Below are 23,695 nucleotides of genomic sequence, written 5' to 3'. Positions count from 1 at the left end.
ATTTTTTAATTGAAAACTTAGATGGTCTCCAAATCCGGGTTGTCACCTCGAGCTTTAGCAATCGATTGAATTATTTGTATAAATTATTTATAAAGAAAGCTATATCTGCTGATGGCAGATATTGTAACAGTAATTACAACAATGGAAAACTTCGTCTTCAATATATTACTGATTAATCAATACGTCCATACTGTGAAGGGTTATAACAATACGATCGTATTGAAAGCTTTGCATTTAAAATACACACAAAATACATGTTTCTTTATTTAAAAAAATCCGATCGTTTTATTGTAAAGCGCTTGAGATTTTATTTTTAGAAAAAGTAATGTTTGACAATTTAGTAATAATTTTAACACGAACAATGGCAACATTAGTGTGTCAAATTGACATTCAATTTCGTTGACATTGATGAGAATAACATAACCTCTTTCGATGCGCATACGAAAAAGTATTTTACTGAAAGTTTAACTCAATACTGTTTGATAGAAGTTTAATAAACAGTGAAAATATATTTTTTATAATTTAAATTATTTTATGTAAAGGTAAGGACAACTACTTTTAAAATTTATAAGATTTTTTTTTTATATTGAAATTTACCTTATTCTTTTATGACCACAACAATAACAAATATATTTATTAATTTCAAATAAAGAATTGTTTTTATGTTATCAAATCGATTATTTTTACACAATATTTGCCTAAAAATTTATCTAAAAACACTTTTACACAAAGAAACAGAACAATTTCATTTGTTTACAATTTACATGTTTGCGTATAACGTTTGTTGTTATTGCTTAATCTTATAATTGTTAAATTTTAAGGGATTGACTCAGTGTATTAATATTTGCTTCCATAAAAAAATTCGATTTTAATATATATTTATTAAATAATATTTTTCAGATAAAATGACTGATACATTAAAATTGCAATTGCAATTTGGTGGTGGTGCGGAATTGCTATTTGATAAAATAAAAAAGCGGGAGATTGAGTTGCCAGCATTAAATAAATATATTCCAGATTCTAAAGATAATAAATGGACAATAAGACATTTATTAGTTTGGATTAAGGATAATCTTTTAAGAGAAAGACCAGAGTTATTTTTACAGGTAATAATTATTTCTGCAATTATTTTCCCTTACTGATTGCGTGTGTGGGTTTGGACATATGTAAATTCCATTATTATGGCCTAGAGCATAAATAGTTGGACCAATTTTAATGAACTAAGTGCATGGAATGTCAAAAGTCATTTTTTTTTTTTTAAATTAACAAGTGTTTTATTTAACTTTATAATCTGTTTCAGGGTGATTCTGTGCGGCCAGGAATACTGGTGTTAATAAATGATGCAGATTGGGAACTATTTGGAGAATTAGATTATGAATTACAGAATAATGATGTAATAATGTTTATATCCACATTACACGGAGGTTAAATTTGTATTGTGTTTTATTCTTCCATTGTGTTGCCATTGCCTTAGTTAAGATATTACAAAGTAAAAAATATTTGCCACCTAATATGTTAATCTCGGCAAATCTTAATATCTTACAAATATTATAAATGTGAATGCTTAGATGGATGGATATTTGAAGGTATCTCCAGGATAGTTCAATGGATCTTGATGAAGTTTGTCACAGCTGTAGAACAGTCTGGAAGAACACATAGACTATTAATATTTTTTTTAATTCCGCGCGGACAGTTGTGGTCGACAGTTAGAAATAAATATTATTTTAAGTACTATTACAGATCTTTTGCCATGAAGTCATAATATGGAGTGGATTTAGGCACCATCTTATATGTAACGTATATGGATGAGTTGGATTTTTTAATGAAAAAAAAAAAAAAGTTAAATTGTATAATTCAATAAAGTGTAATAAACATTTTTATATAAATCACAATTTGATAAATTCAAGATTTTTGCATAACATCTACATAATTATAATCAATAATAAATGTACGAATTTGTTTCGCTTTAATTTTCACTATAAAACCTTCATCAAGAATAGACTCATTTGATTCATAATTAATAGTTTCACTATCTGTGGTCCAATTTAATTTCTCATATTCATCCAACCATTGATTAGCGGCTAAAGTTGTCTCTTTAAATGAATTAATCTTAATAAAATTAAATAATTCATTCAAATTTACTTCAACAGTCGAATTAATAGATTTATCCAAATAATTTTCAATTCTTAACAACAATGACGTTTCACTCCAAGGTTCTATAGATAATAAATGAACACCATTCGGCACAGAGTATAAACCAACAAATCTATGGTCGTTAGATAAATTTAAACCTTCAGCATCGGCTATTAATATTATTGGTTTATAATGGAACTCTAAAACACGTTTTTTTTCTATTAAATCAGATTTTTTTGTTAATATTCTTTGTGTACCTCTAACAACTAAACCTTTATCGTTTAAAATTTCATTTAACGCTTCTCCTACACCAAAAGCATCGTCATGTAATAACCTTCGATGTAACATAATTTCTATATCCCCATTATTTAAAGAAGTACCACCTTGTGATCTATCTGTTAACACAGACAGACGATTATTTTCATCTTCTATATATATTTTATTAGTTATTGGATAATAATTTCCCGCGATCGGTTCAGCTAATGTCAAATTCCATTGTGGTCTATGGTTTAGTTTTCGTTTTAGCATCTGTCTACCGTTAGAATCAGTGTAAAATACACCATTATTATTTAAATCTGTTTCGTATCTAATAATATATTCTTTTCCTATATTATCATCTATAGGTATAGGCCCTACAGTGAAATCAACTTCAAAATAATCTAAATCTTTGTACAGACGTGTTGTTGTGCTAACATTTCCCGTGTAAATTGTCCTAACTTCAGATACTATTGATCCTTTTTTAATTTCGGAATTTATTGGTGATAATTTTATAGGTTTTGTTATATTCGGACGGAAAATATAAGCTCCCGAAGAACGTTCGGATGTGTTTGTGTTGTCACCGAAACAAGCTGACCAGTAATATAATTTTATAGCCAAATTGAATGAAGATGAATTTTCTATTAGTGTTATTATATCTAAATTGTTGTCTAAACGTAGTTTCATTACCTGAAAAAGAAATAAAATTAATGTTTTCAATGTGATATACAAAATCGCACAAAAAACTTTTATTTTGCATTTTATTAAATCAAATCAAAAATATCTTCTAGATTTTTGAATAACGAAGAAATTTAGATAAAAAAGTTTTGAAAAAATTATACAAAATTTGCAAAAATCATTTTTTTAAGTGTATTTATTTGGCACGATGGCCTTTTTTACTTAACATTAGATGAACGTTAGTTTATTTTTCTAAATTAAAATTTAAAATAATCAAATTAAAAAAAAAATATTTTGACATCAATACCCTGCCTTTTTTACCTTTTTTTAAAATATATATAGTAGCTTTTTCTTCCTAATTATTAAAATAAAAAAAAAATAATTTCATTCAAACCAATTATAAGTCCATGTCAATTATGTTCTAGATAAATTTACACATTCTGGAAATATCTTCTAAATAAAAAAATCTGAATCTTTTACATTTGTTATATTAAAAAAAGTACTTTACCTGATTTTCAATATAATTATCTTCAAACATGCTAACAACAGCGGGGTCATCAGACAACATTCTCATTTCTTCATCATTTAAACTTGGATAGTTTAATTTCTTAGCCAAATTCTCTCTTTGTTCTTTCTTTGTATTTCTTTTCGCATCTCTTATTATTTTCTCCAATTCTAATATATCTTTACTAATACCATCATTAGAAACTTTTAATACATCAAAATCTAGATTTTTATCTTTAATATCTAGATTTTCATTACATATTGCATCTGGAATTCTTTTTTCTTTATCTTCAAGATTTTTTATATCAACTGGAGTTTTTATATTCGTCCAATAATCGTTTAAATTGGTGTAAAAATCATTTTTTCTTTCATTATTAAGTGTTTTGATGTTTCTTTTGATTTTTTCATTTTTTATAATGTGATAAGTTTGAAAACTTAATGGTTCAAGTTTAGTTATGAATATTAATTCATGTGTTGCTAAAGATTTTCTTGTTGGTATATTTTTAACTGATTCTGGTATATCTAATATTTGATATTTTATTTCTGTTGCTGAAATAAGAAAGTAATTATTTAGAAACTAGTAGGAACTGTCAAAAGACGTCAGTGATTCATGTCTTGGATTCGAATCCCGTGTATCAATGTGTTTTTCGATTAACATATGTACATTTATCTGACGTTATTAAGATGAAGGAAAACATCGTGATGCAAATATCTGAGAAGAAATTCAATGATATGTGTGAAGTCAACTCGCACTTGACTGTGGTTGACTATGACATAGTCATCTCTAACTTAGAGTTGGAGACGTATAGTGAGTTGTGACATTGGTTATAGTGACTTGGCACCTTATAAATAAAAATTTTTATTTTTCTTATTAAAATCGGTTATGGGGTCATTTAGATGTCATTTTAACTCGATTTTGTTATTCAATTTCACCAGAATAAGAAGGGAAAAGTATTTCAAATGTGTCATGTCTTAAATGATTTAAAATTTTTAGCCGACTTCAAAAAGAAGGTTTGACAATTTGACTGTTTTTTTTTTAACAGTATTAAGTGTCATTCGATGTATTTTACAGTGTCATATGAGTACAGTAAGATTTTTTTTAATTTTTCTGTATTTAACTTACCATTAGGTCCTTTAATAGTGTAACTACCATCAACAACAGGTATTCTTATAGGTTCAACCACAGACCAAGCTAACGGATTGAATACTGTCACCTGTATAAAAATAGTTTGATTTTTTATACAACTAGATGGCGCTTTTTTAAATTTTATACATAGTTTTCATTTTAATCCACTATTTTAAGTAAAACTTAGAAGTATTTTTCAGTGAAATACAAAAAAAAATTGCATTTAAATGTCTTAATAACTTTATTACTTACTATGAAAGCTTTTTTCTGTTCAGAGATGCTGCAAGACGATTCATTTAGATGACATCTTTTGTATTCCAGTTGTGGTCCTTCGTAACCTTTGGCTTTTAAAACTTTACTATAAACAAACGGACATATTTAAAACGAAACTGTTTATTAATATCGGATAAACTTGTGACCATTTGGTTATAAGAATACAGGACAATTGTTTTTTAATACAGTTAGTCAGGTTGGTACAGTTGGTGGTTGAATGTGTACTATTACATACTCGTGCGTTCTCTTTCCCAATTGTCAAAATAAAGTCTATTAAAAAAAACCAACCACGAAGTCTTTACAAAAAAAAAATCATAGAAGTTTTTATGATTCATGTAAATATTTCTAAAAATAAGCTACTAATTTGTTTCAATATCAGATTTAATGATTTGATTCAATAAAAATAATCTACTGAAGACTTGGCTGTATGGCCATAGTTACCTTTGCCTACTCAGAATGTGTGAAGAAAACAAAAAAAACTCTGCTTATATTCTTTTATGATAGGCGCCATTTGATTGGGCTTATGAAACGTCCAAAAGACTACTGCTTTCAAAGTAGTATACTGTCAGATTCCTCGATAGTACTTCTAGCTTATTGGTTACTGCGGACATCTCATGTGGTCCTGTGTTCAATAACATTTGACCAGAGCTGGGCATTAACTCGTTAATCCGTTAATCGTTAATTAACGAAGTTAACATTTTGCTTTACGGATTAACTTTTAAGTTAACTTCAAAAAGTGTTAACGCTTTTGTTAACTTCCGTTAATAAAAGTCCGTTAATCGTTAAATTAGAAACTTTGAGACGTGCTGTCATTTTGTTTAAATTACGCGCCACGCCACGCTCAGCTACCACCTCCAACTCCAGACATTTTTGGTTGGAACTCTTTGCAATGACAGGCTTTCCGCACTCGTATTGAAATATACTATAATGCATTCATACTTGTCTCTAATACTAATGTGTACATTCTATAAATGTATAGTCAAATTACAATTTTAAACAAGTGTCGCCACATTAGTGTGAAATTAGTATGTATAATTTTGGTATGGTTAACTGTTAACGATTAACTTTAACTTGCGTTAAATTTTCGAGAATTTAACGCTTTAACGATTAACGAAGTTAATTTTTTAATTAACGAATTAACGATTAATGAAGTTCTGATTTCGATTAACTGTGCCCACCTGTGCATTTGACTATAGACAAATTGACTATTGACTAAACTATTTGACGTAATCCTACATAAGTATGGTGTTGCGCTGACCCTACGTAAGTGGGGACAAAGACAGAGAAATGATAAAGTCTTTTTTTAGAGAGGAATGCTTTATACATATTCCGCGCCACGCCACGGGAGGAGATCTGGTAGTGATGTGAGATTCCCTTCCAAATGGGAAGCATACTAAACCCTTCTGTTCCTCCTACGTAGCGTTGCCAGTCCGGATAAAGCCGGACATAGGTATTTTTGATTGCGTGTTCGAACAAAATAAACGGTTTTTCGGCTTTAGTTAGGCTTTTTACATTTCCCAAACGAGAGTGTACCTATTAATACTGAGACAAAATCCTAAATATAGGGTGTCCGACATTTTTACCCAAATGTCTGGTCAAACTGGTTGGTCTGTCCGGCTAGTTTTGACGACCTGGCAACCCTACTCCTAAGAATAGTAGCGAGTATAAGAATGTTTGCGCATTCATCTACAATCATTCCACAATTCCTTTTCTTTTTTTAACCTACAGAATAGCTGGAATGGTTAAAATATTAGTAAATCAAGTAAAAATCTGTTAATATGTCTCACTTGTAAGCCTGGTTAGGTACAATCATGACATCTTCGATAGCATTGTTCAGTATTCTCTCGTAGTCGTGAGCCACGTGTTGCTTCTCTGTGCCTGTGATGGCGTCGTGGTGTTGCATCACACCTACAGTATTGTATATAACACGTTTATATACACTAAATAAATAAATAAACAAGTACAATAAATAAAAAAAATTAGCCTAAGATCATCGTCAATTTTTTTTTGTTCTGATAATAAATAATTAAGTACAAAAAATAAAATTAAATCAGCCATCGATAGATGAAGTTATTTTCATGGTTGAAAATTATTTTATTGTTGTCAAATAAAAAAAAAAACATGAATTTCAAAAAGAAAAAAATTTTTTTTTGAAAAATCACTTTCTCACATCTTACTAATTTTATGTATCTAGAACGGATCAACGGATCTCGTTGAAATTTGGCATTAATAACATAATCTGAAAGAACACATAGGCTTAATACATATTAAGCCTATGTAAGCCTATGTGTTCTTCGTTCCAAAAACATTTTTGGAACGAAGTTCCTCATCGCGTGTTGTGAAAGTGGGCTAGACGGAAAAAATTCTTAGGAAAAGTTGTCACGACACTTTTTGCTATAGTAAGTATGTTAACGACGAATGAGCGCTACTTCACCATGGCAACGACGTGACAATATATAACGAAAATTCATAGAAATAAAATGTACTTCTTGTGAAGACTTAAGTTTTTTATTCATAGAATAAACATTGGTTCCTTCACTAATCAATTGAAAGGAACTTCGTTCCATCCGGGTGTCCCAACACACCTCTCAAGTTTTTTTAATTTCACGCGGACAAAGTCGCGGATGACAGCTAGTAACTATATAAATTAACCTATTGATCAATAATTTCAATTTACTGTAAAAAAAACTTAAAAATAGCATCATGGCATCTTATACATTTGAATAGTATATATATATATATATATATACATAGTCAGTAGAAAATTGGTGGGCAGGTAGCTTAGAACCAGGAAACGGACATAGGATAATTTTTACCTCGTTTTCTATTTCGCGCGAACAGAGTCGCGGGTAAAAGCTAGTTAAATATATTTCTCAACTTACCCATTGCGCTTTTCAATTCGTCAATAACAAATTGATTGTGTTTGGGAAGATTTAACATCACTTGAAGATTTTTTACCATCTGAAAGGATAACACTGTTATTTAAAAAAAAAACTTAACTGACAAGTATCTAGTTAAAATAAGTTCAATCGTGTAAACTAGTTAATCGGAAAAAAAATTGAGCAATATTCCAGAAGCTACTAAGCCTTACTAAACCTATCCCTTTTCCCAATTATTTGGGGTCGACCTTCCTAGTCCTAATTCTCAAGACATTTCTAAAGTCTTGTTTAAGTGAAGGTCAATTTTTAGATCCTTTTAGATCGTCTTCAGTCAAATGGTAGGTGGTATTCCGCGATTTCGCGTTGACATTAGTATTTTTAAGGGCAATTTGACCATACAATCATCAGGTCGCCTCTGAACATGGTCATACCAACGAAAATGTCTATCCATCGTAATCAGGGATCCCCAAACTATTTTGGACAAGTGACCCCTTTTCCAAAATGAACTGTTACCTCAAACACATGGGCAAATTACCTACTTTTAAGAACAATTATTATTATTTTTAATTCTGACTTAGGTCAATAGAAGATAGAGTGAGAATTAGCAATGCTTTAAGTTAGATTTCGACCACTTTGGGAAGAAATAAATAAAGATAAATATCTTTACCTGTAAAAATGCATTAGATTCCCTCTCAAAATATTTAGTTGTTGGTCTAGAAGTAAAATATCCAGTCCAATATGCGGTAGGATCACTCGCGTATGGAAAGAAATCATCTTGTTTTGTCGGTAAACTGGGACTGAAGGTGAATAAAAAAAAAAATTTATACGACTATTCTGTTAATAAAAAAAAAATCTGTTTGATACATACAAAAAACATATACAAAATCTTATTTTGAAATGGCTCCGATGTAAATAATCGTAACTTATAATTTTAAGATTCGGATTATTTTTAATATATTTTTTTTCATCGCATAATATTTAAACAAAAATATAGGTTTTTTGTACTATTTTTTTTTATCATCAGCTCACTATGCAGTCCCTATTGAAGGATTAGGAGCCTATTCTAAGTTAAGGTTAACTATGTCATAGTCAACCACAGTCAAATGCGAGTTGACTTCACACATATCATTGAATTTCTTCTCAGATATTTACATCACGATGTTTTCCTTCATCTTAAGAATGTCAGATAAATGTACATATGTAAATCGAAAAACACATTGGTACATGACGGGATTCGAACCCAGGACCTGCAGATTTTGCAGACCCCTGAGCCATCGACGCTCCAATTAGTAGAAGTTACGTCAAAATACTTAACATATGATTATATATGTAGAAACATTTTATGTAAATTGTGAGAAGTTTATTAGAAAAATAACTTACTAAGCATTCTTAACAGCTTTCAAATAGCAGTCAGGTGTGGAGTAAAAAGCCTTTATACCGAGTCCTTCCTTAGCAGACTTCAGATTTGTGTGTCTGATGGGAAAAAAATAAAAAATAAAAACTTGAGAGGTTTTGAAGGGAGAGGGACACCCGGATGGAACGAAGTTCCTTTCAATTAATTAGTGAAGGAACCAATGTTTATTCTATGAATAAAAAACTTGTCTTCACAAGAAGTACATTTTATTTCTATGAATTTTCGTTATATATTGTCACGCCGTTGCCATGGTTACTATAGCAAAAAGTGTCGTGACAACTTTTCGTAAGATTTTTTTCCGTCTAGCCCCCTTTCACAACGCGCGATAAGGAACTTCGTTCCAAAAACCTAAAATTTCATAGCATTTGGTTCAACATCCACTAAAAGACATGCATCAAATGGGATTAATTTTGTATTTAATTTGATGACTGTATTAAATGAAGGCCAAATTAAAATTCGCTAATAAGATGAGAAAGTGAAAGGGATAGAGGAAGGGGAGGGGATGTGGATATCTGAGACCAAAATCCCCGTTTAAAACATAACACTGTTTTGTTAAAGATAATGACAGGAATGATCATATGTTTTACATCGAAATTTTAATCTCAGAAACCTACTGTAAGTTATACAAATTATCAAACTAACCCAAGAAACTTACTTAATCAACTTATCCAAGTTGTTATACCACATGCTTGCATCTTGGTAAGTAAAGTCACCCCCCATTGTGATAAGAACATTTTTTGTTCTATATCTTTTGCTTGCTTCCTTCACGTAATCCAGGAAATCCGTTATCTAATTTATGTATGATGTATTAATTATGTATGGAGGAATAGTGCGACAAAATCATCTAACAGAGAACTTAGACAGAGAAAATTACGCAAATAAGTAGACAGCTAAATTCCTACATGGATTTTGTGAATTTTGCAATTGACTTTTGGTCACCTGGTCAAATAATTTTGTCGCACTAAAATTGTGTTCGAATTTTAGATATGTTTCATGTAACAAATATTTTTTTTTTAAATAACAAAGTCCTGTTAAAACGACATTAAATTGACTGCCAATATTTATTTTAATGTTAGTTATAATTCAACTATGGTTCTTGTAATAAACGTATTTATAATTAACGGTTTCTACTATTAACAGTTAATTGTTAATCGCCAGTAAAAATAAGGGTTATCTAATATATAAAATTCTCGTGTCGCAGTGTTTGTGGTTAAACTCCTCCGAAACGGCTTGACCGATTCTCATGAAATTTTGTGAGCATATTGAGTAGGTCTGAGAATCGGACAACATCTATTTTTCATAACCCTATTACGTTTTTTTTAACTGCGCGCGGACGGAATCGCGGGCGACAGCTAGTTTAAATATAAAAAAATCCTGTAAAATCATGGACACACTAAACAAACAATATACTGTAATTTTATCAATGTTACCATTGCGGCTTTTTATGAATAAAACTTGAGGAAAATATTTTTACAAGCCATTGTGTATGTGCACGCACATTGATATATTTATTGCAATCAATCAATAATTAGGAAAGTTTTTAATATTGATTTGCATTGTTTCCAAAGATATGTGTAAATTACTGGGAGAAAAAGACGGCGACGTGGCTCACCACCCGTCACGTTCCATCTCCCATAATATCGAAAAAAAAAAATTATATCATAAGGTGGCAAACGAGCAAACAGCCACCTGGATTCGCCACAATAGCGAGGCGACCGTTGCCCATATACATCCGCAAATGCAGATGCCTACCTTTAATTAACGGAGAAAGGGACGCACAGAAAGAGGATATTTTGCCTTCCTATGCGTCCCCTTTTACGCCAAATCCACTTCCATTTCCCATCCTTTCCTATTAAGAAAAGTATAGGAAGGGAAAGAGGACAAAAAATTAGACATCCGGTATCACACTCATCAGATGAAAGTGGATTGCGGAGGTTCATTTGGCCACGCCAAATGGAGTTCCGTGATCTCTGCCTACCCCTCTTGGTTACAGGCGTGAGTTGTGTGTGTTTTTATTTCTTAAATATGATCATGTGGTCAGATTAAGTATTATTCGATCAGCGAAGTTACTAATCATAAAGTCAAAAGTGTATATAAGTGACAATAAGTTTCGATACGTCACGGATTTTTCCTGTATATTTTGACAATTCTACTAGCAATAGCAATAATCGAACGTTACATTGTCTAGACCTACTGTATCTACAACAGGTAACGTTATATTTTTCTGATAATTTCAAAAAACAGTGTATATAGCGCAATTAGATAGAAAAAAAAATGTTCCAAATTAGTAAATTTTGTCCCAGAAATAATTAAAACGATTAAATGAGTTGCATTATAAAGTTATACGATATAACCATGGGTTTCCACTGCTACAATACATGTATAAAAACAGGACAATATTCTTTTGTTTTAAAAAAAGAAGATAAACTATATGTACAGTTAGAGCACTTCGCGGTGTTCCACTTACAGAAAAAATGCATTTGTACTACTACGAGACAAACTTCACCCCTTATAAAAAACCTATTATGGTAATGTCTTGAACAAATAATGGGTTAATAGTAACAAGCAATTAGTTTAACTGACATTTAAAAGCTACGTCCTATTAGTTATTGTTTGAACATCGCGTCAATGCTTACGAAACATTCAAATGACTGTCGCTTTAACGATGGAATACCACAAGATTCCTTGATAGTACTAATACAAACGAAGAGCTTGTGTTTATGTGCAAAAGTTGTGCCAGAAGTATGCAAAAGAGACATACTATGAAAAAAATATATTTTTTTTACCCAAATTTCATGCAGTTTGTCAGATGAAACTTACTGAATCAATTTGTCTAAATTTATGAACCACATTCCCGCTTCCTGGTACTGAAAGTCGTCCCCCATTGTCACCAGGATATTTTTGGTCTTATACGAATGTGACATCTCCCTGACTTTGTCCAGAAAATTGCTCACCTATCGAGACAGACCATAAACTAATTTGATAAGTAGAAAACAAAGTTGTTTATGGTAGGGGTCAACTAGTAATTGACACGTTAGACATGAATCTATGGTACTAATGAGCAAGTTCAACTGATGTTCAGTGAATATAGCCCATAGACATTTAAAAAAAAAAAGATTTTTAAACTCGAAATGTCGACGGTAATTATGTTTCTAGTAAAACAACAGTACCCCATGGTTATACCAAAGTTTCGTTGTATCTTTAAACCATATTTTCACTACGACTGGTGACGCGAGATTGCTATACCAGAATGCTAGTGAAAATGAGGTCTTATTACCAACATATTTGTATGCAAAATAACATTATTGCACATTTTTCTAAGTTATATAACCTCAAAATTTGTAACATGCTTTGAACCATTTTTTTGTATTTTTTTTGTATGAATAAAGCCATGCTATATTTTTTATAAAAAAAGTCATGCCTAAATCCAGTATAGACTCACTGTATTAATTTATCTAGATTTCTGAACCACATAATAGCGTCTTGATAATGGAAATCTTCACCCATTGTCACAAGGAGATTTTTTGTTTTGTAACCAAGTGACATATTCTGACATGTTTCAAGGAATTTGTCGACCTTTTCAATATTGAAGTAATTTTAGGAAAATATTTTTAAACATCTTAATATCAAAACATTAGAAACACTTGCTCTTTTGACGATGTTTAAAAAAAAAAGTAAAAAATATTTGTCACACAAAAATAACTAAAATTCAAACTCAAATATATCAAAAATAAAAATTTTAACAAACGAATTAAATAAACAAACAAGTTTATTAATAAAAAATCCAAAAAAAAAACTTCATAGCGTAATAATTAAGTTTACAGATTACTGTTCTAGCGGTCGTGGGTTCGAATTCCATTATTAGGAATCATATTGTTCAGGCTAAGACATATTAATAATATAATCTGTTGAAAATTAAAAAAAAAACTGTAAAAATCAATATAAATTATAAGCTGACCTTTTGATCCACATTGTACATAGGCGAACTGGGGTCATCTATGATTGGTTCATCGTTGCAAAGTACATCGAAACAAAATCCAGGTGGAGGTGAATACGTATTGTATAAAACACCAGTAAATATATCTGATGATTTACCTAAGAACAAAAAAATAGAAAAAAAATGAAATAAAAAACCTCAAAAAAGACGAATTAAAAATTCAATATGAGAACAGCCCATTATTAGATACGAGGCTTACTATAAGTTCAACATTAACGACATTAAAAAAAACAATTTTTTCAATTGCTCAAAATTAAAACGAAAAAAAATTATAGTCTCTACAGTTAATTACGACCAAAAAATGAAATAATTTTGCAAAAACAAATACCATAAACATCACTGACAAAAAAATCTATTACGAAAAATGTAAAAAAAAAACACCCCTGTCATTAAATCCACTTACCTAAACTATCATCTCCTCTCCATACCATTTCCATCTTCTTCTCCATCAGTCTATTTCTCTTATCCTGGTAATCTATTCTGCCTAAGAAGAGACCATCGTAACCCATAGCTGCTAAAAGAGATGCGAATTCTCTGGAGTGACCAAATGGGTCTATTTGCCAACCAACATGAGGACGACCACAAGAACCAAAGGTTTGGTTCAATTTACTAGGAAAAAATAACAAAAAAATAAACCTTAAATATATTATTTAGTTTTTACAATCTTATTTCGAAAAACGATTAAAGATTTTTTTTTTTAAAATCGATGCTAAAAATCTTTTAAATATTCAAACTGTGAATTTTTGAATGGATGGATAAATGTTTGTATGGACACTTCTCAAGATAACACAAGAAAAATAAAATCAAATATAAATAAAAATTTGTACCTACAGGAGCTAAAAAACATACAGGATGTACATTTTTCGAAAAAAAAAAACTACTATAATTAAAAAAAAAATACATGACTTAATTTTTTTTTATATTTTTTTTCTTTTAAATAACTATTATGGTTGTATGTATTGTTAGGACTGTTGAGGGTAGTCACACAAAAGGTTTTATAAGGAAGCATGCGCTGCTGCTCGAGGCAGTCTCTTTCCATCCGTCATTGCGGAACGTCTGACATTTTTGTTTATTCACGTTCGGTTTGAGTTTATACTACAGCGAGGATTATTATGAAGTAGAGTTAAATTCATTATTTCGCTGTTAGTTTAATTCTTTTAAAATACTTTTGCATCAAATATCTTATACAGTCAAAATCTGTTATAACGACATCGAAGGGACTACTCATATTGAGTCGTAAAAACCGATAGTTGTAACAACCGGTGACAGGTATTAATAGGAAAGATATGTATATAACATTCAGACAGGACCTTTGATTTTGGTCAATTTAACCGGTATGTTGTTCTAAACGATGTCGCCATAAACGGTTTTGACTGTAGTACCTATTATACAATTTAAGCTTGATGTCGACTTATAGGACATCCTGTATATACTCACCTAAGTCCATATGTAAACTGGTCAATAGTACTTTGATAATGTGAAGCTGCTTCATCATTCATACTCCAAGCTCCGCCCACCATTTGTAGACGTCCTTGTCTAACTAATGTACGGACTTTATCTCGCACTTTGTCTGTCTGTTTCGTCCACCACATCCAAAAGAATGCTGTCTCTACGTATATAAATCTAGATAATCGAAAAAAGAAACTTATTTAAAAGAAGAAAAAAATGGTGTACAAAAAAATTAATAGACCGACCTCATAAAATCTTAATATTATAAACTAGCTTTTACCCGCGACTCCGTCCGCGCGGAATAAAAAAATGCACACAAGATAAAAAAGTTCCTATGTCCGTCTCCTAGTTCTAAGCTACCTCCCCATCAATTGTCAGCTAAATCAGTTCGACCTATCTTGAGTTATAAATAGTGTAACTAACACCACTTTCTTTTATATATATAAAGGATGTGAATGTTTATATGTATGTTTGTTTGAAGTTATCTCCGGAACAACTCAACAGATGTTGATGAAATTTGTCACAGATATAGAACATAGTCTGGAATACATAGGCTACGTATTAAGTTTTTTTTAATTCCGCGCGGATGGAGTCGCGGGCGACAGCTAGTTTTGCTGTGTAATCAACTACTGATTGCGGCCTTAAACAATTGCGTTTACCTTCGTTTCGGATCTTCCCATAGCTCTTTAACTACAGAGTCCAAGATATACTGGACACCTGCTTTCTGTATATTATTACGACCTGAAAATTAAATCAAAACCTATTAAGTTAGTTAAAAAAAACCGACTAACTGTATATCGACGCTGGAAAGCATAGACGCTTGTAACCCTTGAAATCGCGAATATGTTTTTCACGCATTAATAATTTGAACCATTATCAAAGGATAATGATTTTATTATAGGTTAGTACAAACTACACAACATTGCTAAATACCGCATGCTTGTAGACGTATCAGCTCACGAGTTATAATTTTTTGGCTCTCCTGTAAAGTTCATACTTTCGGGGTTACAGCGTTTACGTTTTCCAGCGTCTATATCGATGGCTCTTACAAATAAGGGTCAATGTATAAATTAATAACTTTACAGAAGTTCTCAAAGTTTCAACCATATAGGAAAAGATGCCGCATTCATCAATCGAGCACACCTTATTTGTTGAAATCTGTTCAGTCGTTTACTCTACAGTCAGTGACAATGTAATCAAAACTCAGCAAACGAAAAATTAAAAAAAAACACAAACATTAAAAAATCTATGTATTTTGTAAAAAAAATATGAAATTTAAATTAGTAACTGTATATTAAGTAAACATTACTTGATTATGTGCCATGTATTACTGAACGTGTGATTACCAAGGTAATACGGTAATAACTTTAATTACCCTATATAATAGTAATCGATTGCCAGATTCGCTTCAAGACGGAATTCTTTTATTTAAAATTGTATATGTTTTTGTAACGAAGTTCCTTATCGCGCGTTGTGAAAGGGGGCTAGACGGACAAAATTCTTAGGAAAAGTTGTCACGACACTTTTTGCTATATCACCATGGCAACGACGTGACAATATATAACGAAAATTCATAGAAATAAAATGTACTTCTTGTGAAGACTTAAGTTTTTTATTCATAGAATAAACATTGGTTCCTTCACTAATTAATAGAAAGGAACTTCGTTCCATCCGGGTGTCCCAACACACCTCTCTAGTTTTTTATTTTAATAAAGTAATATGTATTTATTTTGTAAGTTATACAAAATTGATATCGGCGATTGGATTGGTCGATGGCTTAGGGGTTAAGCACTTGACTTGCAATTTACAAATCCTGGAGTTCGAATACTGAAAGGTACTAATGTGTTTTTAGATTTACATATGTACATTTATCTGACATTCTTTAGATGAAGGAAAACATCGTGATGTAAATATCTGAGAAGAAATTCAATGATATGTGTGAAGTCAACCCGCACTTGACTGTGGTTGACTATGACATAGTCATCTCTAACTTAGTGTAGGCTCCGAGCGTCTCAGTAAGGACGTATAGTGAGCTGATGATTTGAAGAGATATAAACAAGTTATAGAGCGGACATTCTAAATATTTTTCATATAATAACTTTAACTAAACTTTAGTTTACTTTTCACCCGATTTAAAATCGAACTTAAGTTTGATTTTATATATGTACCTTAGTTTGTATGTATGTCAATCTCAATGTGATCTGTAGCCAAAAATATACCAATATATCATATAGTGGCAAACGAACAAGCGACCGAATATTTGCCGAAATAGCGAAGCAACAGTTGCCCATAGACATTCATAAATGTAGATGATTTTTCTACTTTTAATTGACGGAAGAGGGGATACACATAAAGAAAATATTTCCTCTTCCTTACCATAGAAATTAACACATTTAAAATGTTCAGTGACGGCAAAAGGGGGTGGCTCAGCTTTAACACCGGTCAGGATATAATGTCGAGCTGCTTTTCAGCCACCCCCTCCCCCTTTCCAAAGATGAAAAAGGGATAAATGATCGTTGTACAGTAGTTTTATAGAAAAAATTCACTTAACCTTTCCATCCTATCATTATAAGATAAGGGTGGGAAGGGAAAGTGTACTAAAATGAGTCCTCTGTCACACACTCATCAGACTGGACGTAGAATTACTTCCACTTGAGGTCTGTCTTCTGTGAGGTCGTTGCTGACGTCTACTTCTGTTAAACCAAATTGAGCCATAATTGTGTCATTCCTTTCTTTCTCTTGGTGTCATCAGTTTAACTTTAGTGTCGGATTGAACCAAGATATACTTACTTCCATAGTAATATTGATCGACGGTCTTCAACCAGCCGACGTCGTCATGTGTGTGAGGTACTATATGTACATTGAGTACACTAGCATCTGCTTCTGGGCAACTCTAGAATATAAAAGAAGATAATATATCAGACAGAGAATATCTTCACACATAGATATAGTTAACTAAGAACATTACGAGCGGCTTACTACAATATAAATATTATAAACTAGCTTTTTCCCGCGACTCTGTCCGCGCGGAATAAAAAAAAAAAGAAAAGAAAACGGGGTAAAAATTATCCTATGTCCGTTTCCTGGTTCTAAGCTACCTGCCCACCAATTTTCAGTCAAATCGATTCAGCCGTTCTTGAGTTATAAATGGTGTAACTAACACAACTTTCTTTTATATATATAGATAGATACGAATGTTTAGATGGAGAAGTTATCTCCGGAATGTCTCAACAGATTTTGATGAAATTTGTCACAGATGTAGAACATAGTCTGAAAGAACACAACGACTACTTATTAAGTTTTTTTTTATCCTACACGGACGTAGTCGCGGGCGACAGCTAGTATTGTATAATTACTGCTATTTCCTAGTCACCCCTAACTTAGGGTAGGCTCCGAGCCCCTCAGTGGGGATGTATAGTGAGCTGATGATGATTTCTAAGTCGGTGTCAAGTTGTCGCAAGGTCCAGTTGTCAGTTTGTATTTAAAATTATAATGGCTTTTGTACACTTTTATATTTATAAATATGTAGTTGAATTAACCTAGAATTCCGCTTCACTTATTGATAACATTTGAACTTGTGTTTACTTTATACTATTGTTCAGAATTATTCAACCGTGTTGATAAAAACGAAGAAAACGAACATTGTAATGTGTTACATTTTAAATCCCGTATTTTTATTACACGTCACACAATTCACGCTTGTAACCCAGAGGGGTAGGTAGAGATCACGGACCACTATTTGTTGTGGCCAAATGAACCTCCGCGATCCACTTTCGTCGTCGTCTTTTTCTCCCGGGAATTCACACATATGTGCAGAATCACGATGTTTTCCTTCACCGTACGAACATCAGATAAATGTACATATGTAAATCGAAAAACATATTGCTATATGATGGGATTTGAACTCCAGACCTGTAGATTACAAGTCAAGTGTTTAACCCCTGAGTCACCGACGTTCATTCTATTAATAACAATAATAATAAAGTTATGAGGAAAAAGTTACGAGAAGACCGCACTGTTGTGGATTGCTAGCCATCGAGATGGTGGGGATGGAGCGGACGGTCTATACTGTCGTCCGATGTCGGAACTTATCAGCAGGAATCGTTCCAAAAAAATCAGCGGAACATTCCCCATGGTAGATACGGTAATATGCCGAGGGAACAGAGGTCCCTCTAGGGCCAGTTTCCAGCATTTTCGGGGCCCTGAGTGTGATTTATGCGCCGCTCTTTTTTTGATGTCTTTGGCAATCTTCTTAAGGTATCTTAGGGGGCAGCGCAAACACTACTTTTTATTCGACTCTGGCGTCCCCTTATACCTGACCTAACGCTGCTACTGCATCTCTCCTCAAGGCCTCAATCAAGCGGATTGATAAGAGCTCGGTCGTTAACATTTCAAGTCGCTCTCTTTGTGTATAGAGGTCAGTGGTTGATGGCCACTCGACCATTATTTATACGTCTATATGTACAGAAATACTTACATCATATCCACATGTCTCCTGGTTCCGTGAAGCGTCAGGAAGAGGGACTGATAGCACGGTGGTAGCTGACAAAAGCAGTAGAACCGACCACATCACTACCTGAAACATACAGTCATGGACATTTATTTCCTACCCATTTCGATAACGTCATTACAAAAATTTATCGCAAATAAAATTGAGCTTTACACGATTGAGACAAGTTTTAATTTTACTTATCAAGTCTTTCCTACCCTCGCTCGTGATGAATAACAGATGTACAGAGTAAAATGAAACCGTGTTTCAATCACTTAAAACTTAATTTTGTTTGCGATAAAAATTTGCTCTGACTTTACCCTTTTGACCCTTATGGTCACGGTGTAATCGTTCCTAAATGAATAGCGAATTTAATTATTAGACCATAAAATAATTTAAAAAATAACCATCGTTTTATTTTCAGTTAAAAAATCAAGACATTATTATAAATTAAGATATTTTAAAAGAAGACAGATTGAGAATTAGCAAAGCTTTCAGTTCCCAAAGTGGTAGCTATCGACCAGTTTGGGTGGGTGGGAATCCCTGGTTTAGATGGATGGATGTTTGTTTGAAGATATCTCCAGAACAACTCAACAGATCTTGATGAAATTTGTCACAGATGTAGAACAGAGTCTGGATAAACACATAGGCTACTTATTACGTTTTTTTTTTAATTCCGCGCAAACGGAGTCACAGGCAAAAGTTAGTTGAATACTTGAATACATATTGTTTCAACTTAAACCAAGGTTTATTGACATATTAAAGGTCTTTAGTAAATTATGATAAAAATTACAAATAATACGATAAACCAAACAAATATTGTCTAGTACTTTATTTATTTTCTAATTTAATATTTATTATTTTTTCCTTATCAATGTTATTAGTAATATAGAAAATAATTTATCGTTTGTTTAAATAACTACTAGCTTTTACCCACGACTCCGTCCGCGCGAAATAAAAAAAATGCACACAAGATAAAAAAGTTCCTATGTCCGTCTCCTAGTTCTAAGCTACCTCTCCATCAATTTTCAGCTAAATCAGTTCGACCGATCTTGAGTTATAAATAGTGTAACTAACACGACTTTCTTTTATATATGTAGAAGATGCGAAAGTTTGTATGTTTGTTTGAAGGTATGTACAAAACAATTGTAATTCCGAGGTCGTTTTTTTAAACTCTTTATTCAGTAACGGTGTTTAAATTTAAATGAAAATTACCGTTGTTTTAAAAATTTACTAGCCGTGTGTTTCTTATTATTTTGGAATTCATGAGTTACTAGAGGTCGCGCGCGATTCCGTCCGCGCGAACTTTATAAAAAACTCAATAAGTAGCCTACGTATTCTTCCAGATTATATTCTAAATCTATGCCAAATTCAATCGAGATCTTCTGTGCCATTCTGAAGATATCTCCAAACAAACATCCATCTAAACATTCCCATTTATAATATTAATAACATCATATCAATCAACTGGACAAGGAACTAACTACGTTATCTGGACTATACGTGTTCCCAATTCAATAAACAGTATTCCCAACAAACCAGTCTACGCTGTCCAGGATACGAAAATCTAGAATAGGTTACATGATCTAGTTTTTTACAATCACATTCTCAGACTTATAGGTTGACTAACTGTAGCAGGCGACTACATCCGCGTGGTATTTAAAAAACTAGTGTTTATCGCTAGCCTATGTCACTCGGGAATAGTGTAGCTTTCAAACAGTGAAAGAATATTTCAAATTGGTTTATAGTTTAGAGCTACAATGTAAACAAACAAACAAATATTCTTTTTTTATAATATAAGTATAGATAACTGTACTAGGTGTCGCCCGCGACTATATCCGCGGAATTAGAAAATAATAATTATTAGCCTATGTGTTCTTCCAGACTATGTTCTACATTTATGCCAAATTTCATCTAGATCTGTTGAGTCGTTCCGGAGATACTTTCTAACAAACATCTATATAGCCGTCCATCTAAACATTCGCATTTATAATATTAGTAAGATTAGCTAGTGTTCATATACAAGTTTCATAGTGAATATTACGTACTAGTCGTCTTACGCGACTCCGTCCGCGCGGAATTAAAAAAACAACTTGATTGTCTATGTGTTCCTCCAGACTATGTTCTACATCTGTGACAAATTTCATCAAGATACGTTGAGCCGTTCTGAAGATACGTTCAAACAAACATCAATCTAAAAATTCGCATTTATAATTAAGATTAGTATGATTTTCGTTCTCAAAAAAAAAAAAAATCTAAATACGTGTGCATTGATATCGTGGAAATATAAAACATGTTCTGAATTAAAAAAATGTTAACGTTAAAAAGTGTTGCGAGAAATAAAAATTACAGTCTGAATTATTGATTTAATAAAAAATACTTATCAATGTATTTATTATTCAATAATACAGAGAATAGATTTGTATTTTTCTACGCAATAAATAAATTAAAAAAGTACTGGCTCGATTTTTTTTTTGCAATTAAAAAGCTACAGTATCAATTACGAACTAAGGCTATATTTCGATGGTTCTTCGACAACTTTTCTCGGGAACGCAAAGTTTCAACCATATAGAAAAATATTCCGCAAAAGCTCTTTTACTTCAGCAAAAAAATAAATTTATACTTGTAAATGTGTATTTTGTTTAGTGCATGTTGTTAACTAAACTAAGAGGTAGTTTTTAACAAAAAATTTGTTACTTTGGCCTATATACGTAGAAACTATCGATTTGTTACAATTTTATTTTAATTCCGCGCGGAAGAAGTCGCTGGCAACAGCTAGTTTGTTATAAATTGTACAGTGACCTCAAAAAGTAAGCCGGAAAATGGATTTATTTAACAATAAAATAATACATAAAACAAAGTAATTTATACAAATAATTGGATTAGTAAAAAAACAGTTTTCCTGTTAGCATACCTACTTGATAATTATCTCGTATACTAATCAATAAATAGCAATAAATAAACTTACCAATGTACATTTACCACACGATAAAAATTTAACGATTAACGATTTATTTATGTTTACAAAATTTATCTGACGTAAGTCAACCGAACTCCAAGACAGTTCGTTGACGACTGATTCTGATTGATAAAGACATCGTAAACATAAATCCAGTTCATTTAGTTGCTAAGTTAAACCTAGATTACTGGACAAAGGACCTTGTTATATTTATCGATGTTGTTTATAATTATTACAATAATGATTTAATTTAATTGTTATTTTCCAGCAAGAGGTTAGTCTCGAGTTCAAATTATATTCACTGATCAGTTTAATTTTAAAAGTTTATTTTCCGAATTTAATTATTGATTATTTGTTTCTGTAAAAAAATCGACACACTTGAGACTTTTTTTGATTAGATTTTTTTTAATTAACATTCTGGAACAAAAAAATCTGGAATAAAATTTTCATGGCAGTATATTTGTAGCCTTCTTCATATACGTCAATAGAACTCATTTGTCAATATGTCAGTGTCAAAACCAATTTTTGTTGTTGATTTCAATTCCAAAATCTGTATAAATTATTTGAATTGGATAAAATAATTAAAATTAATGTAATTATGTCGAACATTTGGACGTTTTCATCATTATCAGAACCTTATGTCAACAAATGGCTTCAAAAAGCAGTTACAATAGAAAACAATAACAAATGGAGCGAAAAATTCAAACATGTAAACAAAAATTATTTGAACGAACATAATGTAAAGAAAATAAACGAGGAATGCGTAAACGAAGATATCACTGATGAAGAACCTACAGATGAAATTACCATGGATACTTCTGTACAGAAAGAGAAAATCTACGACGAAACATTTTGTAACGTAATAGATTCCGGACAATTATTACGTTTAGATTATATGATAGAAAAATGTCTTGAAAATCCATATTTAATTGCCCAATTAGCAGAACATCTTTCAATTAACACAATAGAAATAATATGTAACTATTTATTTAACAATAAATATAAAAATGCCAAATTTATTTCAATATTCCTAATACATTTTTTCCCTCCATTTCTTAAGAGAGATCAATCATTGCTAGCTTTAGAATTATTAATAAAAGTAAATAATATTTATCCGGATGATTTTAAATTACTTTTAACGGAATTAATCAAAGATGTTAATATAAAAAGTCGAATACTTCAAGATGTTATGCAAAATTCAAATTTAGAATTACGGCAACATTTTATTTATGTATTAATGCATATAAATATGACATCTGAAATATTCTTACATCATCTGTATACAATTTACATGGTTTATAAAGATTATAAGAAGACAGAAAATCTACAAATCTTCATACAATCATTGTTAATTGAAAATTCACATTATTGTATAAATGATAAGAACTATGGTCGTTTATTTTTAACTTATCTTCAAGCTCAAAAATCACTTGGTTTAACAGTTGATTGTACAATATTGGAAAATTTGATAAACCAACATAAATCACCATTTCAAAGACCCTGTTTGTCTGTATTAAATGAAATTAAATAATTTTTTTT

General features: G+C 31.5%; 2 protein-coding genes across 2 annotated transcripts; one reads left to right on the top strand and one right to left on the bottom strand.

Moving 5' to 3' along the window:
* Nucleotides 1-409: 409 nt before the first annotated feature.
* Nucleotides 410-1,429, top strand: LOC106711909 (ubiquitin-related modifier 1 homolog). The gene is made up of 3 exons (XM_014504329.2): nucleotides 410-542; nucleotides 901-1,106; nucleotides 1,301-1,429. The coding sequence occupies exons 2-3, from the start codon at nucleotides 906-908 to the stop codon at nucleotides 1,427-1,429; spliced, it is 330 nt and encodes a 109-aa protein (XP_014359815.2). The 5' UTR covers nucleotides 410-542; nucleotides 901-905.
* Nucleotides 1,430-1,902: 473 nt separating this feature from the next.
* LOC106711897 (lysosomal alpha-mannosidase-like) lies at nucleotides 1,903-22,258 on the bottom strand. The gene is made up of 16 exons (XM_045685186.1): nucleotides 22,166-22,258; nucleotides 19,186-19,284; nucleotides 17,499-17,601; nucleotides 15,368-15,449; nucleotides 14,697-14,882; nucleotides 13,663-13,868; nucleotides 13,221-13,357; nucleotides 9,918-10,051; nucleotides 9,229-9,321; nucleotides 8,516-8,645; nucleotides 7,852-7,930; nucleotides 6,757-6,877; nucleotides 4,949-5,054; nucleotides 4,694-4,784; nucleotides 3,575-4,119; nucleotides 1,903-3,078 (listed from the first exon to the last, which is right to left on the bottom strand). Exons 2-16 carry the CDS (start codon nucleotides 19,276-19,278, stop codon nucleotides 1,903-1,905), a joined length of 3,282 nt encoding a protein of 1,093 aa, XP_045541142.1. The 5' UTR covers nucleotides 19,279-19,284; nucleotides 22,166-22,258.
* Between the last annotated feature and the right edge of the window lie 1,437 nt (nucleotides 22,259-23,695).

Source organism: Papilio machaon, chromosome 29 (genome assembly GCF_912999745.1).
Source record: "Papilio machaon chromosome 29, ilPapMach1.1, whole genome shotgun sequence".
Taxonomy (NCBI): Eukaryota; Metazoa; Arthropoda; class Insecta; order Lepidoptera; family Papilionidae; genus Papilio; species Papilio machaon.
This window is presented reverse-complemented; position numbering and strand designations above follow the sequence as displayed.

Coding starts and splice junctions, on each gene's coding strand:
- LOC106711909 (XM_014504329.2), top strand. CDS start 906: ATGACTGATACATTAAAATTGCAATTGCAATTTGGTGGTGGTGCGGAA. Junction 1,107..1,300: donor GACCAGAGTTATTTTTACAG/GTAATAATTATT, acceptor AATCTGTTTCAG/GGTGATTCTGTGCGGCCAGG.
- LOC106711897 (XM_045685186.1), bottom strand. CDS start 19,278: ATGTGGTCGGTTCTACTGCTTTTGTCAGCTACCACCGTGCTATCAGTC. Junction 13,869..14,696: donor CAGTTTACATATGGACTTAG/GTGAGTATATAC, acceptor ATTTTTTCCTAG/TAAATTGAACCAAACCTTTG. Junction 8,646..9,228: donor AAAGCTGTTAAGAATGCTTA/GTAAGTTATTTT, acceptor ATTCACCTTCAG/TCCCAGTTTACCGACAAAAC.